This window comes from Coloeus monedula (genome assembly GCF_965178545.1).
Source record: "Coloeus monedula genome assembly, chromosome: 9".
NCBI lineage: Eukaryota > Metazoa > Chordata > Aves > Passeriformes > Corvidae > Coloeus > Coloeus monedula.
In genome coordinates this window covers 29,539,420-29,557,297 of record NC_138789.1, presented here as the reverse complement: position 1 = coordinate 29,557,297, position 17,878 = coordinate 29,539,420, and the positions used below count along the sequence as shown (strand labels likewise).

At 44.1% G+C, this 17,878-nt stretch overlaps 1 protein-coding gene across 8 annotated transcripts in view; it reads right to left on the bottom strand.

The window, feature by feature from the left end:
• Window positions 1–829: 829 nt before the first annotated feature.
• The window catches only part of NFIA (nuclear factor I A), a gene marked incomplete at its 3' end in the record, with an annotated part of 250,179 nt that continues 233,130 nt past the window's right edge, over window positions 830–17,878 (bottom strand). For all 8 annotated transcript variants that reach the window (XM_082287369.1, XM_082287371.1, XM_082287370.1 and 5 more), the window contains one exon: window positions 830–8,068. In XM_082287369.1, coding sequence (XP_082143495.1) covers window positions 8,051–8,068 — 18 coding nt within the window. The remainder of the gene's footprint in view (window positions 8,069–17,878) is intronic.

The following is a 17,878-nucleotide window of genomic DNA, read 5'->3' as shown; positions in this document are numbered from 1 at the left end:
GGAGGTGTGAGAAAGGAAATACCAGCGGTTTATGAGTGTCAGGCAGCTATTTGTTAGAAAACACTCATTTCCCCCCAAATAAAATGGAAGAGCTGGTGTTGCAGCTGGTGCTGCCCAGGGAAGGGCTGGGGGTCACGGCACCCCCCGTCTCCTGTCCCTGAGGGCAGCAGCAGAGCTGCACCAGCCCTCACCCTCCATCATCCTCAGTGTCTGCTTTTAAGTAGAAAACAACCGGAGTTGCTTAAATGCAAAAAAACCCTTTCTGCAAATACTAAATTCTGAGCCTATCTTTTAAGCAAAAGGGGTTGGAGAGTGAAAAACTTTGAAGGAAACTTTAACATTTGTAAAAAAGCTTAATTTTTGCCTATTTCTGCACCCAGAGCCTTGCAGAGAGGGGCAGCTCCAAGGTCAATCCCAGCAGCCACGGCTCCTCGAAAATTTGGTAATATTTTTATCGTTTAGCTACACTTAAAGATGTGGCATTTGCAGCATTTATTAATCTCCTGGATCTTTCCTAGGTGTGCTTCGTGTCTTTAATTTGGACGGTTAATCCGCCGAGATTTGCTGAGGATTAATCCGATACTGAGCGAGGAACGATTTTGTGTGGCGGGACATCAAAAACACGGCGAAGAGTGGCCGATGTGACAAGAGCGATTCGATTTAACCAAATACCCCCATGACTTGGGATGAAGCTGCTGCCTGGGAGCCTGCCCAGGCTGCAGGGCTGGGGCCAGGAGAGGCTGAAGCCTGTGGCGGCCGGCGATGCTCACGGTCCTACAGCCGCAACCCCACCCCGTGCCCGGCTGGGAGTAAATAACAACACGGCCTGTTAGCATTAGCAATTTTTTATTTTCCTTTTTTGTTGCATAGGAAATGCAGTACTTGCTTCCAGTAATTGTATTGTAATGTGAGAAGGTGGTAGCACTAATGGTTGAATACAAGAGTTAAACTAATCCACACCAGCTCAAAAAACCTGCGGAGACTTAGTTGAATAAGAATGGATGCCCACAGTGATTCTCAACCAATTACAATTTTTTTCACAGAACACAGTAAAACTAAAATGGTAACTATGAGAGTCAATACAAGTATACTAGAGGCACGAGGGGCCTGACTCATAAAAAAAATGAACACGACATGGTATTAACACGGGTGTCAAGTGAATTTGCAGCAGATCTTTCACACGGCCGGTGGAAATTTTAGCGCCTCAAATCTCAACCCGCCGCTGAGGGACTGGGCTGGGCTGGGGCAGAGTTCAGGAGAACCCGCACAGCCAGCCAAAATGGAGATTTCTCCTTGATTGTATTTCCCAAGAATTTCGTGGCCCTGTCCCCAAGGCAGCGGCTGCAGCCGGGCACGGGGCGCCGGCAACAAGGACGAGCGGCATCGGTGGCGGATGCCGAGCCGGGCGCTCTTGCCCTACCATGCTCCGTCTAGAAACTCATCTTCTTTTTGTTTTGCCCCTCATATTAATTTGTGGATGCAGATAAAAGGGGGGGGATTTCACCCAACACAATTGTTTTTGTTCATGCTCGAGCATAGAAGATTAACTAAGTGGAAAATAGTCTTCCCTAAAAAAAGGCGTCCAAAGTACAAAAGTTCACATTGCGGGCGAGCGCTCGCCCCGATGGAGGGTTTCTCTAGAGCTCAGAGGTAGCGATCGAGCGCGTTTTGTTCTGGTGCGGACAGGATCTCTTTTGTGATCGAGTCGCCGTGTCCCGAGCCCCCGGCACTGGCCCGAGCCGTCCTCCCCCTTTCCCTCCTGCCAACCTGCACCTCTGGGGTTTGGAGCATGGTCCTGCGCTGCCTCGCCTCCTCCGCAGCCCCTTCCCACCGATTCCTGGTCTCTGCGGGGCTGGGGGAGGCGGAGAGGGGAAGGGGAGGGAGAGCAGGGCCAGCAGAGCTCGCCAGGGCTAAGCCCACCCTCAATTTGGAGGAGAAAAGCCCACCAGCCTCCCGTGTTAATAGCAAAGGAGCTTTTATGAATCGGGCCCAAAGTTTGTACAGAGTTTGTTTGAAGAAAAATATTGCAACTGTGCATGAAACTAAACAACCACATGAGGTTTTTTTTTTTCTTTTTTTCTTTTTTTTTTTTTTAAAGGGTTTTTTTCTTTCTATATGAGGAAGTCTGGTGTGAAGAAGGGTCAAGCATGGGTACCTGGTTCACTGCTGCCCATTAAGAAATCTCTCGCAACATGAGCTCGGTCTCGTTTGTGGGTTTAAAGGACTGTCCCTTCAATTTGAACTGTTCTTCAGAGCAAGCTCTCTGAATTCTTAGGGTAGCTTTTCGAGACTAAAATCTTACCAGGCACGGATTTCTGGTCTCAAACACCATGTCCTGCCCTCTAGGAAAAAAAAAAAAAAAAAAAAAGAAAAGGAAAAAAAAAGAAAAAAAAGAAAAAAAACCCAAAACACAAGTAATACTGAATTTAAGTAAATGTATACCTCCAAAATACTGAAAACACCCCAAATCAATAAAGACAGAATTTGCGTTCTCAGTGAAATATCTTTAAACCTATCTGACAAGAACCAAGTCAGAAAAAAAGACTAACATAACTTTGAGTAATATTCATACAGCTACTAAGCATTATGGAATAGCATGCATTAATATTGTACGGTTATTTTACATCACCTATATCAGAAGGTTCTGACAGACAGCGAAGGCTACCGGTGTAGAAAAATCTTACTTCAGAAGAGCAATATAATACAGATTTCACAGGCACTACATTTTAATATATCAGGTATTATGCTGGTTTTCTTATAATTCTTTCTGTCCTAAAGCTGGCATTATAACAATGACCGAAAAGGCAAGGATCGAAGTAAACGGAAAGTAGATACCAAAGTTGATATATTCTTTTCTTTTTTTTTTTTCAGATAGATTAGTGCATAGTTTTCATGCAGATAAACACTGCTATGCATTTACATTGTTGGAAAGCAGAGTGAATTGAGCCCAAGTTGTCACATTTTTGTAAATCATTTTGCCAGCCTGTAATAGCACCATGTAATGGATTTGCATTAAACATTAAATTGATTTCAGAATTGGTGACACAGTATTCACTACAGTTAAGTGCTATGGAATAGCTTCAATGTTACCTGCTATATATCAAAGCAATTTTCATCCCACTGCTTTTTTATTGGAAAAAATAAAAGGAAAATGTACTCGATACTAATTAGACTATTGCGCAGCCTTGGACTTGATGATGGCATAGCTGGGTTTACTGTCAAACAGTAATACATGCATTGACTTCAAGACAAAATTGGCATTGTAAGCTTGATTTAATGAAAATCCTGCCTAGCAGGCAGTGTTAACTTCACAAGACCTGCCTCTGACAGACCTCATGAGGTTGATTTTGTTATTTATTTATTGTTTAGGTGCCATTGAAGCTCTCCTTACATTGTCATGCCGGTTATGGTTTTAATTTTGTTCGATGGAGGCCTTCTACCAATAAAAAAAAGAAAAAAAAAAAAGATATTTCCAGAGACACAATGCAAAGTACAATATTAACTGACATTCTTAAAAAAAAAAAAAAAATTCACCACAAGGAAAAAAAAACTGTTTTAGGCTATGTATCTGGGTTTTTTTGTATTTTTGTACAGTAAATATTTTATAACACTGTTACTACAAAGCTGCAAATATACGGAACAAAGAGAACTAGAGAAAGAAAAAAAAAATGTTAGAGGGATTTTGCATATTCCTGTGGGCTGACTGAATACTGTGGAGTTGAGAAAACTTGGTGTTTCTTTTCCCCTTCAACCTTAAGGGGAGGGGGAACAAGCAACAGAGACAAAGTGTACCATGGCTGCCTAAACTCGAAGCCCGAAAGTTTTTTTATTATAAAGGAAGAAGAATAAATAATAATGGCATTGCTGGGGTGTGCGGCATGAGAAAAGCAAGTGCCCTCGCTCAAAAGAAATTAAAAAAAAAAAACCAACAAAAAAGAGGGGAAAAAAGAAAGGAATTAACTTGGGAAAAGTCAATTTTCGCTAAGCCATCCCTAGGGCTTTAAATTTGGATGGGCGGGGGGTGGGTACAGGTCAGAGAATTTGTGCGTCTGACGGTTCTGGAGAGAAGGAGACGGGGAGGTAAAAAAAGTTGTTGGGTGACGCCAAAGGAGCGCCCGGCGCGGGGCCGGGGCTCTGCTGCTGCCCGCACACCAGGACCATCCAGGGATGGATGGATGGATGGCTGGCTGGGTGGGTGGCTGGGTGGATGCTCCATCCCTCCTGCCCATCCCTGCTCGCCTCCCCGCTCCTCTAAAGGAGGACTAAAACACTGTTTGTTCTCTACACCTGCACAGAACGGAAGTGCCGCGTTTCCTGCGTGAGAGGAAGGTGAACGCAAACTGAATTTAGTGTGTAATACTTTACAACCCCTGTTGGTTAACACCCTTGACCTCCTACCTAATGTTTTAAAGCCTTTAAAACATTTTTTTTCTCGCAATTCTGCTCAGAGTTCCCTAACTTTAGCGTCATCAAACTTAATATGACAAAAATACCTTCAAAAATACAGCATACCTGTAATGTCCATTTACAATGGTTCTTCAGTAGCCTATACTTCTCAAGCATAGGAATATGCTATACCATTGAGAGAAGAAAAATAACTGTATTTAAATACATACAAAAAAAGGAAACGGGAAAGTTTTTAACTTAAATCCAGTTCCCAAAGGAAAAAAAAAAAAAAGCAATTCTATGAACGCTGCCTTTATAACGAACAATCAGAAATTCCACTAAGCTAATTTGACAGAAATTTTTCCTCATTTAAACAACATTACAAAAGTCCTGCATTATAAAATAGGGTAGAATAAATCAGTGTAATCAATAAAACTATACAACATACAAATTACATATCTTCTGAGTGGGCAGTTTAATTCTCTCTCTTTGCAGCCATGACTACAACATGCTCACTAAAAACAACTAACTGCCCAAACTATTGCTTAGTTTGTTTTGTTTAAAAAAGGGTGCAATTTTATTGTATATACAACCAATTTACTGGTAATACCTTGTCTCATAGCAAGGTTCTGACAAAATGTTTGTCTAGGCTTTTTTCCCTTCACTGTGAAGCACTGAAAGCTGCTATTTTTTTTTTTTTTAGTGCACATATGTCTTAATAAAGTAATGCCCAGCTAAGTGCTATAGGGAAGGCAAAGGATGCTGGCTAGAGGATGTGATACCATATACTAACAATCACACAATACAATAGAGCAAAATGACTACTCAACCACTTATCAGACACATATGAAAATCCAAAACATTTTATTTTTTCCTTAAATAGAGAATAACCAGTAAACAATTTTCAGAACTTGGAAGTTTAAAAACGTGCATATAAAAATGGGCATTATATACTTTTATTGAATGTGGATTGATTGCAGTCTGCTAATAAAAATGGGTGTGGGATCTGAAGAAAAAGGAAGTTTTTTTTTTTTTTAAGGCTTGCTTGTGAAAGGAACAGTTGTAAAACAAAAATTGCTTGAAGCAGGGTTCAGCTTAGTGCTTCACAGTTTGACTGCTTCTCTAAGAAGAGCCCTTCCTGCATGTGCATTCAAAAATCACAAAAGTACAAAGACAAACACCTAAAACACACTGCGTCAAGTGCAGCACCAACTTTGGTCAAATAAAAAAAAATTAAAAGAAAAATTAATAATTGCTAAGCTTTTCTACATGATATAAGCAGGTATTGCATATTTTCATATATCTGGGAGAAAACAAAACAAAAAAAGGAAGACTCCAAATAAAAGGTAAAATGCAGCAACATCCAAAAATACTGATAATCTAGCATCTACAGATCTCAGAATAGCACTGCCACTGACCATACAGGACAATAAACACTACTCCTATCTGCGGAACAACTAACATCCTATTTAATTCTAGATGTTGGAACTGACAATGGCTGACATAAAAGTCACATTTACAAAAAGTGTCTCCAAATGCTTGACTAGGGAAAAACCCCTTTCAATATAGGAACATGTGCAACAATTCCACAAATAATCGCTATCCAGGGCAAGGCACATTGATATGGAATTTTTTTTTTTTTTTGTTTCGTGCAAATTAAGAAAACAAAACAAAACATCGTTTCAGGGAAAAGATGAGGAGCAAAGTGTCTTCCCAAGAATTTCAGTTACTTGATTGTATAGGACAGTAGTAGAAACCCTTCTGAAGGGTCGAACAAACATAGTTTAAAGGCAAGTGCCTGGAATAGGGATTACAATATTGTGTCTTAATGCACTCTACTTTACCCTACATTAACTATATAAAAATTAGTTACTAACACTAGAACATGCAGAGACTTTCTCTGATTAGCTGGACTCGCCAACCAGAACGTATATATATGTATAGTATAGGAAACCTTCTTAAAGTTGCATGTGAAGCAAAGGGGTGCTCCGCTGTCTGATAGAAAAAATCACTTGCACTCTTTTTTTTTTTCTTTTTTTTTCCTTTTTTTTGTACATAAGATACAGGACGTTTGGGGTCCAAACTTCTTTTTTTTTTTTTTTTTTTTCTTTTTCTACTTATTTGTCTGTTTTTTTTTTTTTTTCTTCTTCAGCAAGTGCCCTTGCTTTGAACTGGCATAAGTTGTAAGATCAGCATCGTTCGTTTCTGTAATGATTTCTTCACAGTCCAGAAAATGTACCAGTTCAGGGACACGAAGGTGTTTTACTTTCTGGACCATTCTCTCTTATTCCCAAGGTGTTTGAGAACTGATAAACCCTATATTGCCGGAAACACGTAAAATTTGTCAGAATTGGCATAATCCATTATAGTGACTTTTAGCTTATAAAATTAACAGATATTATGATTTCATTTTAGTTATGTGCTTTGATAACAGAAAATGATTAATTAGCATTTAATGTAGTTAACATATTGTGGTAAAAGCACCATTAGATTTGTTTTTTTTTTTTTTAATTTTCCTTCAGTTTTAAAGGGATACAAGTTCAACAATAAAAAACATAAAAAGCAAAAATAGCTCCCCTTTTTCTTGCAAGGCTGTTTTTTACCCCAATAATTTAGAGTCCTGGGGTGGAAGGACTTGGAAAACAAAAATAGAATTTTCAACAATCTCTATCTTACAAAGATATTTAGCTATCCAATGAAATTGCACTTTACTCAATTCAAAATTCGATTGTTTTGATTGATTCCTGTCAGTTTCTGTCAAAACAGACCAACTTCCCCATTTCTGTGTGAATTTTTGTGTAATTGTTGAAAATTGTTGAAAAATGTTTTTTTTTAAATGTAAGTGCAGCATTTCAAACTTTTTTTCTTTTTTTTCTTTTTTTTTTTTTTTAGTGAATAGTAGTAGTTTTTGATGTTTTAAATCGCTCTGCAATCGAGTGGAAAAAAATTGTTGACAATGCTCTTATGGTTCATGTTATGTCTCTAAGTGCCGACTGTAAAAAAAAAAAAAAAAAGAAAAAAAAACCCCAACAACAACAACAACAACCAAAAAAAAAAAAAGAAACCTGCATTTTTTTTTTTTCCCCCGATATGTTACAGAAAAAAAACATGCTCTATGTCTGTCCGGTAAGTTATATATTGCAGAATTCAGCTACTACAAAAGTTATAGTTTTAAGTGTGTTTCATGATTTCTCAAGAAGTCTCACACCTGTATGGGAAAATCCGATGAGGATACTGTAAAACAGTTAGGCTCCATATGGAAAGTGTGTTACAACAGCGAGTTGGTAAGCAGCAGCAGAGGCTAGTTCTACTCAGTGTCACCTAACGCTTACACTACCAATGAGACACTTCAAAAGTTATGAAGCCCAACCATTTCCAGCACCATATGAGAAATTACAACAGTCCTAAAGTTGTCTAAAAAAAAAAAAAAAAAAAAAAAAAAAAATTAAAAAAAAAAATTAAAATCAAATCTCGAGAGAAAGTTACGGCCTTTGCCATTCAACCATAACGTTTGCCATTTCCATGTACGAGTTTGCTGTCGGTGTCTGCTCGCCTCCCCTTCCGCCGATGTGAAGTCGCTGCGCTGCGTTGCTGCTGCTTCCGTGTTACAGAGGTGGGAAGGGGTCTGGTGGTCTGTCCGGTGCGTGGTGGGAAGCGGAGACTTTTATCCCAGGTACCAGGACTGCAAAAGAGAAAGCAGAAGAGTCAGCCCCGGCCGCCCGCTCTCGCCGCTTCCCCAAGGGCTCCGGGCACCGCCGCCAGCCTCCTCCGCCAAGAGGGGGGCTAATTGAGACCGTGACGAATTGACCTAATTACAAAGCTTAATTAAAAATACTGTACAAATCAATATATTTTTTTTCCCTCGCCGACAGTTGCTGGACATAGCTACAGATGAACGTGGGGGTCATGTCACATTACAAGTTATCAATCTTTTTAATAGATGATGGCTTGAAGATCCCTCCAGTTCACTTTTGTCTAATCCCCTGAAAAGGCGATACACATTCGCCTCTCTGTGCCATTTATCACCCTGCAGTCGGGGTTTTCTTGGGTATTTAGGCATGTGCCAGCATAAGCATCTGTTGCTTTATACTGCCCTGCTTCAACTGTCTCGCTGGAACAGATGCACAGAAATTCAACAACAGGGCTGTTTTCTTAGGAGAAATGTGGATCGCTAGAGAAAAGCCAGGATAAAGCAAATCTGGGGAAAAGTGGATCAGCGAAAATGTCCCGTACCTCTGCCCATACTTGTGTTTCAAAACAAAACGTGGGCCTCAACTAATAGCTTTTCTTAGGGAAAATATTTTTTTTTCTTTTCTTCTTCTTTTTCCCAAAGGGAGGGAATTCCCTGGGAATTCAGCCCCGCAACAATACCGTCCTTAACCCAACGGCGCAGACGCCCAGAGTACAGAAAGCAATTTCGCTCCTCCATAGGAAAATAAACACAGTTGGGAAGCTGGAGTGGGCTCTGCTGGAGCCGGGGCAGTGCCACCGCACCGGGGAGAGCCCGTCTCAGCCCCGGCAGGGTCAGCCCAACCTGAACCCGGGATGAATGAGAGCAGTGTTAGGCCCTGGGACCGTGCGCGCGGGGGGATGCTCCTTGGCAATGACATATTGCTGTGGGAATACACCAACAAGCGGCAACTATTTAGCCTGGAGTAAAGTAATACAACAAGAAAGACTCAGGTATTAAAGAGCCGTTGCTGATACCCCCTGTTTTTTGCTGGAGCTCCTGTAATATATGAGGTGTGTCTGTGTGCGTGCACAGCCCGATGACAAGTTTTACCAAGTTTTTCCTCCGCTCGTTTTTGGCCTCTGACGTGATTGATAGCACAATCAGCTCAGGGAGGATTTATGAACATTTACAGAAGACTCTGAGGCAAGTTTCATGTGGGACTTGGAGATTATGTGGTCTTGCCATGGAGGTAGGAACCGGTAAAATAAATAGCAGGATTGGAGAAGTTGTCCTGCTTCCAATACACCTCATTAACTAACTCTTCCTCTGCTCGCCCTTCTGAATACAAACACACCGGTCCCATATCGACTCCATCTATTGCCTACAGATTTTATATTTAGACTTACTCAGGCTGCAATTAAACGAAATAGTTCTCATATGTAAAGTTTATAAACAGAGGAAAGTTCTGGCAGGGTTCGTGAAGCGAAGCCAAGTCCCGTTCCCCTCCCTGACTGCGGGGCCCTACTGATTTTTAGGAGGGTGCAGGGACGTGGAGTGTGGGCTGTGCTGTGCTGGAGGCATCTCCAGCCACTGCCGGCACCTCTGGCCACTGCCAGCTCCCAACTTCTCCAAACTTTTCAGGGCTGTCCCTCACGCTGCTTGTTTCAGCGTGACAGTTTTTGTCTGGACTAGGAACTGTGGCAGTGCCCAGCAGGGAAGAGAGAGGGTAATGTCTGAGAAGGGAGGGAGCAGAGGGGTTAAAACTTCGAGGTGATGGAGTAGAGGGGTTACAGACTGAGAGATGATGGAGTCAGGGGGGTTAAGACTGTCAGGTGATGGAGTAGAGGGGTTAAAGATTGAGAGGAGATGGAGTAGAGGGGTTGAACACCGCGAAGGGGTGGAGCGGAAGGGCTGAACACTGTGAGGCGATGGAGTAGAGAGGTTAAAACTGCAAGGTGATGGAGTAGAGAGGGAGGCGATGGAATAGAGGGGTTAAAATTGCGAGGTGATGGAGTGGAAGGGTTAAAGGCTGCGAGGCCGTGGAGTGGAAGGGCTGAACAGTTCCAGGCGATGGTTCGCATCTCCAGAGCTGATGTCCGGCTCCTCCACGGCCGCTGGCCCGGCACATGGCCCGCCGGCGGCGGGAGCGCTCGCCACTCCTCCCTCGTTTCAAAAGCTGATTTTTTTTTTTTTAAGCAGGAAATAAAAAAAAAAAAAAAAAAAAAAAAGAAGAAGCGCAGAGGCTGCGGAGGTGGGGCCGCGCGGGGCCGGGGCTGGCGGCGCTGGGGTCCCCTGGCCCGGCCGGGCTCCGCCGCCCCCCCGCCCCTCGGTCCGTGTGTCCGGCCGCCCCGGCCGCTCCGTCGGTCCGTCCCCCGCCGCCCCGCGCTCCTTCACGCATCTCGCTATTCACCCCGCGCCTCGCAGACAAGGTTACCCCAGAGCGGCTCTGTAATCCTTCACTGAAATAGGCTTTATTGATTGCTCTGGTCTATTGTTCCCTTTTCAAGTCCCCCAAGTTCAAGTTCATCCCGGTGTTACATCATGTCTCGTTGCTAAGGGCAACCAGACAGCCCCAGACGTGACCGCCATCCGCAAGCGCGGCGCTGCGCCCTCCCACCGCCGCCAGCCGCGCTGACGTCGAGCCCCGCTCCCAACACACTGAACTATTTATTCTGCCTAATTTATGACCTCCACAGCAAGAGAGACCCCTACTCCAAAAACCAACACTGTTGTATATTTAATTAATCTGTCTTTCTCTGGCACTTGGGAAAGTTAGACAAAGGTCTAATTATTGTGTGTCGCTCCCCACACTTTTCTTTTTGGGGTGACTATTTGCATGGGAAAAGAAACGGCGAGGCTGGGCGCGAGTCCCCTCCCTCCAAAACACCTTTTTTTTCCCCCCTGCCCTATTGACATTTCATGAAATACTTTAGCTGCTTAAGGGAATTAGAAAAAAAAAAAATCTGATGTGAATGTAACTCCTTCGGAGTTGGTATTCAGTAACACAAATCAACTCATGACATGTTTAAATTTAAATGCTAACCACACACTCTGCGAGTTACTTTAAAGGTTAGTTTTTAATCAATAGAAGTTGCTGACTCGGGAGTTTTGAGCGGCGCAGTGCAGCTCTGGGGCCTTTGTCTCGCGTTGGGCTTTCAAACTTTTTTTTCTTGAGATGATTTTAGCAATGATTTGCAGACACAGAGCGCTATTGTGCTCCTGACTAGCAACATGTCAATAAAGGAGTAGAGTTACCATGCACTAGGGTGTCAATATGACTCCTGCAGACACTGCTCGGCCTTAATACCAATGAAAAACTTAATTAACCCTTCCAGGAGCGACCCAAACCAAACCGCAAGCTCGTTTCAAAACTTCCTTGCCGGGGCTCCGCATGGCCTTGACTGAAAAGCTGCTTTTACAGGACCCAAACTCGGAGCGCTTCGCCAACAGCTGTGTCCCGCTCCGGCTGCTCCTGCAGCCCCACTTGGATGAGATGTTTTATGGGCTGAGGCAGCAGAACAGTGAGACAGAGAGCGCATTTACCCAGCAGATCCCACCAGCACCGCTCTCGGGACACCGGTTTAATTTAGAGCATCTTACAGCTGAAGCGCACACACAGAATGATCCTCCTTTTTCTGCTAATCATTTTAATATTAAGATCTCATATCCCCCTCAAGCCTCCTAGACATGTCTAAGTCTTCCAGGATTAGGGCTGAAGAGCACCATTGTTCCTCTGAAGCACCTGTGAAACTTCTCTGCGAGGGAGAGGAGACCTCCGGCCTCAAATGAAAATGTCTAGGAAGCGTATTAGGCACTTGGAGACCCGATAGCTGGGATCTATGAAGGGTTTTTTTGCATGATTAGGGAGCTTAGAATGAAAAGAAGAAGCCTGGATCCCTACATTTAGATGGCTGAAGTATTTTGTGCCTTGCTTTAGAGTGCTGCTCAATGTCTAAGCACCTCACCCATTTCATCCGTTCAGTTCTGTAACTTATCCGACTGCACCCACTCGGAGAAGGCGGTGTTGCCTTTCTTAATTTAAAATCCCCATTTAAATCATGGGCCCTATCACAGTACAGTCAGGATGATATTATCTCCGTGCTTTTTCATAAAAGAGCCGGTGTTTTATTTCCCTTCTATTTACTTTGCAGTACTGTTCTCCCAGCGAGTTTAGAGCTAAATGAACCCACTGGAGCTAAAGGTCCTGCTCAGTAAAATTGCTGCCACACAGTTGTTGGTGCCACTACGAGTCTGTATTGTCCTGCCGAGCATCACGCTGTCCTTCTCCAGCGCTCAAGGTGAAACATCAGAAAGAATTCTGCAGTCCAGTACGAGATCTTTGCTTCCCTTTCTCCAGTCAAATGAAGAAGTAATCTCATCAGGTTGAAAAGTGCTGACTAAGGATTTAATAAAGTGCCTGCAGATGTGTGTCATCTCTAAGGTATTCAACTCATGTAATGCAAAACAGTTCCACACTGAATGTGCTTATAAAATTCCATTTAACCATTGCAGAGCTCTATTTTACTGTTCTCCGAGGAGTATTATCACACTTTTTTTTCCCCCCCCTAATTTACAGCACCATGAAAGTTGAAACTCCTATTTGAGAATCCTCACAGTAGTAAGGTTTTATGATCCATAAACAATATCTACTTGACTGAATCCTAAACAGGAAGTCTGAGATGGCAATTACGGTTCTCTGATAAAGCAAGTCTATTTGTTTCTTATGCATTTCTGGAGATAGCACACATACAAAAATCCTCCAGCCACTCCTGACAGTCGGCTCCTTAGTACAGGAAGAACAGCAAGGAAACATTCTGTGATTCTGGGTATTTAACAGGCAAAAAGCTCAAAGTGCCTCACTGAGTCCTGTAGCAGTTTCTGCCCGAGTCAGGAGCCCAGGAACAGGCCCACTGTTTATGAAAACCTTCTTAAACTAGCCTTCCTGCACGCCGTCCCTCACCCCAGGCCTCCCCACGAGCACCGCTCACGTGTTTCCAACCAGAACGACAATCAAACCCAAACTTGTTCCATTTGCTTCTACCTGCACATCTCCTGCCCCAACAATGGGACCTTTCAGCTCCTGCAGAAAGCCAGGGCTGTGCACCCTCCCTATCTGTTTTTCGAATTAAGAAGTTAAACAAAAGTCCTCAAGGGCAAAGTTTAACGCTGCGGAAGGAGGTTGTTAATGTGGAATCCAGAACTGGGTGTGACAGTTGGCTTATTTCTCCGGGCAATGTAGGTTATTTAAGGACATTCACACGTTTGAAACTCTGACAAACTCCACGCGCAGAAGTTTGGCTTCCCCATACCCACTCAGGGCTCAGAGCTGCTCAGTGATAGCCATTTTCTTTAGGTTCCAGCCCAGTTAGTGTGCCTGGCGGCGGGACGGGCCGGTGCCATCGGGACTTCAAACGCGGCTGCCGTGGCGCTGCAGCCGTTGCTGCCCTGGGCGCGTGCAGGAAGCGATTGCTGCACGGGCCCAGGTGGGAAAACCCACCTGTGATAAGAGCCTAAATAAAAAAAAACCCTACAGCTTTAGAGCTTGCCGGCAAAGCGGCTGTTTGGGCAGCCCAGGTGAACCTGAGCCATGACCGCCGGCACCGGAGAGAGCTCACTGCGGAGCGTTGTTTTGTTTGGGGATGACATTTCAGTCACCTCAAGAACTTTGAGGCTCCCACGAACATTAACCCCAGGGAGGTGAATTGGGGTAACGAATCCTTCTGGTTGCAAAGATAAAATGAGAATGTGAACAGTTAGGCAGCAAACTGGGCCTTTTGGCATCACCTTGTGAGAGGTGCCGGGAAGGCTCTTCCCCACGGTGTGTTGTGTGAAAGCAAGGGGACAAAACTGGGCCTTTGATGCCATTTCAAAAGGGTTGCTAGGGTGAGGGGAGGCAGTGGCAGTTCAGCTTCTGGTGCCACTGGCTGGAGAGCTCCTGCACATACAGCAACTGCCTTCAGCCACATCTGAATTCATCCCACTCTTAAAGTGCTTCCTCCAGAGTTTCTCCAGGCCCAAAATCTGATCCTACTGCATGGGACCGAAAGGCGAATACAAAAGACAAGGTCACCTTTGGGCCTGTGGAAGTTATTTTCTTAGAGCTGGGATTAATTATTCAGTAATTATATTTTCCAAGCTGAAATGCCAACAGGGACGTAAGTAGCATGTTGGTCATCCCCAAAGGGACATAAAACAGTGAGAGAATCTTCTGGTTGTCCAGCATCCGCACCCGGGAGAGTCACACGCCCCACTCGGAGCACATTTATATTGTCTGGAGGCAGATAAAACCTGTCCCGGGAGGGACACTGGTCTCCAGGCGATGCGTACAGTAGCTCTGCATACAATAGTTTTTGCGGGAATGCCAGTTGTGGCAAACTGCATTAAATTACGTGCAATAATTTTGTAATATGCACTTTTGCCTGCTGACTATTAAAAATGTATAGTAGTCCAAACCACTTCTCTCCTGGGACCAACAAACTCACTTCAGGCAAGATTTCTGCTTGGGTTCAAACCTCAAGTTGGGAACAGCTAGTGTTTTTAAATAAGTCACCCCAAACCCTCCCAAACCTATGAAAACACACTCATACAGTAACTCCTGCTGTTGTTCCAGACATCTGAATGTTCCAGTAAAGTGTCCCAGCTGGCCCCAGATGTTTCTTAAGTATAAAGCAATGCTCTGAGTGCTGGACCCCCTGCTGTCCCGACCTGGAGCTCAGCGGATTAAAGATTGACTGCGCTATGACATATTCGCATTTAGCCTGAATATAATACAGCAAAGACTTATCAATGGCAAATGTTTGAAATGTAACCCAGCCAGCAGAGTAGGCTGGCACTCTGAATATGATGTATAAATAATGTATGGGAACTTAAGATCTAAATTAGATCTACAGGAAGAAAACTTTCCCTTTTCTCTGCCTCTAAAAGAAAAGTTCTCTCACAATGAGGTCATTTTCCTGCCCGTCTTTTGGTTTACAAAATTGCTTTTAGGCAGAGGGTCTTCCCTTTACTTGGGGAACATTTTGCCAGTTACAGTTTTCCTCCAGTTTTCTAAACAACCAAGCAAAGAAGTTCATTTATTTGTTAGTAAATTGACTTTGAAATCTGCAAAATAACTTCTAAACTTTGCGTGGTCGGCTGAAGGCTGACTGCAGCCATGCTAAACTGCAACCCTTGCTGTTTAAAAAAAGAAAAAAAAAAGATAGTGGAGTGAAAGAGAGAGAGGAAAAAGAAAGGGAGAAAGAGAGAGAAACAATCCCATTTTGGTTTTTGTTAGAGGACGGCATACTACATAGATCAGAGACTTTTCAAAAAATAAAAACCCCCACTGTACACAAAGCACAGGAAAATGTGAGGAAAAAAGGAAAAACCTAAAAGCAGCTTAGAATGTGTTAACTCTGCCATTCTGTCAGCTTAAAGAGTATTTTATGCTTGATCAACAGCTCTCTTTTATTATGCTTTTCTTTCATTCATTCAAGACATCAAAGACCAGAACCACCAGTGTACCTGATCTACCAGAAGAACTTGTAAGGGTGTTCTAAAGAAACGGGGGTATTGGGAGCCAGACACCCCTGCGGACAAGGCAGTTCAAAGAGAATATTTCAACAATGATTACATTTTGTAAATCTTTGTACGAAAGACAGCTTATTTCCTGCTTTTTTCATGAAAAATAGATTCTATCCATTAAAGTGAGCCCACAGTATGAAAGTTACTTGAGATCTGAGGTACAGCAAGCGGATTAAGTGGAGGGTGAGATGAAATCTTTGAGAGAGACGATGGCTTTCTCTGATATTTGTCGCTGCCATAAGGTTTTCTGAGTGGGCTAGAAACTTTCTTTTTTTTTTATTATTTATTTGTAGACTTGCTGGTGGCGGCGAAGCTGTTTGTAAAAGCAAAATAAACCGGAATGAATCAGAAAGGAAAATCACAACAAATAAAAAAGGAACTGAGAAAACAAACGGCTGCAAAAAAACCTTTTGACATGTTTGAAAGGAAAACTATATATATTTGCCCCGCTCCGAAAATCGCAGGCGAGCCATTTAAATCCTGCAGACAACTCCAAAGTGCAGCGCACAGACCCAAGCCAGCTGTTTACTTTTCCAAGCCCGTGGTGGTTTCTGCATTGATAAACTATATAACCTCACACACACAGAAGGGATTTTAGCTATGCCAGACCTCATTGCTCTGTCCCGCTCTCTTTATGTGCTGTCACAGAATAAAAATGATCCTAACACAAACGCTGAAATAAGATCTCGCTCCAGAAAGAACATCTTTGTAGATATTTCCTGAGTTACTGCCAAGCGGGATTTTTTTCGCCCATTCATCCTTTCAAAGTTTTGCTATAAACATAGCCAAAATTGTTCGGGAGTAATCAGAAATGACCAAAATATGACCCCCCAGCCAAGGCCAGCTGTGGGGAGAAGGGGAGGAAGCTGCCCCACGCCTGTGGCTGGGACAGCAGCCACCTCTGCCACCATACCTGGGTGACACCGGCCGGCATCAGCACCTTGCTTCCCCCCCTCTGTACACGCTTTTGCAAGAGAAGAAGGAACCAGCGGGATGCATGGAATCAAAGAGGCAAAACCAGCTTTAAACCCACCTCGTGGTTTACATCTACTATTGCGAGGTAAAAGCAAATGTGCTGCGAGGGGGGGGTTGAGTTCTGCGCTTTACGCCTCATTTTTAGACAGCCCTGTATTTTCCTCTGCTGGAAGCACAGTTAAATTTGCTCGAGAGTGCAACAATTCCATATTTCTTGCAGCAGATCTCACTCATTTCTTTCCTTTTATGAAACAACACGTGCACGGGGACTTGGAGCCGCTTATAACCTCATGCCGGGAAGTCCCGTGGAAACTGGGACGGCAGACACACCGCTGCAACGGGGCTTTCCAGCATTTTGCTTGGATGAAAGCAAAACCCTTTGGCTCCCTGAAGTACAGCTTCCCCCTGGACACGGCACAAAGCCGCTGGGTGCCCGGGGACCCCCCAGCCCTGAGGGTGGGTGCCTGGGGCCTGCCGCGGCACCGCTCCCAGCCCCTCGCGGCCACTCTCAGCCCGTCCCAGGCTCTGGCTGCGCCTTCCCAAGTTCAAGTTCAGGTTTAAGGGAAATAAACCGCTCCTCGGGAGCCTGCAGCCAGCCCTCATTTCCATGTGATCCCTCTGAACTTCGCCTGCGCCAGCGCGCCCTGTTTCCAGGGCCCGCCGAAGGAATGTTTTACAGTTAGAGCCCGCAGTGCTTTCTCAGGCATTTCAGACCCAGAGGCCCAAGTTTCAAGCTGCAGCATTAAAAGTTTCCACAGAGCTACTGCGGGGGGGTGGGGGGGGAGGGAAATGAGGAGAACAATATCGTCTTAATTGTCTCTATATAGCTCCACAGTTAAAGTATTACTTTTTAAAGGGACATAATTTATTCTGGAGGCACGGTGTTATAACAACCAGTACATACTTTCACCGCGGCGTAACCCGCTCTATTCTTCATTGTTCTTTCTGGTGGTGTTGCTTTTGCAGAACTCCTTGTTACGCCGTCCCCGATACTGTACTTACAGTTTTATTCAATTTAAGCCAGTTCCTGCAGTCCTCAGGCGAGCAACCCCCCGCCCCCCCCCAAAGCCTCAGGAGTTCTGCCTGCATCAGGGCTGCAAAAATAATCTCCCCTCAACCACCGTTCTTCTCCCCCCCCAAGTTTCTTTACTTTTATTGCTTTAGACAATCGGGGAAAGTCATCCAAAGAAAATCAACCCCCAGCCTGGGCCTCCCAGGCTCGGCTTGCATCGAGACAGCCCGAGCACACACGCACAGACACACACGTACACACACACCCAG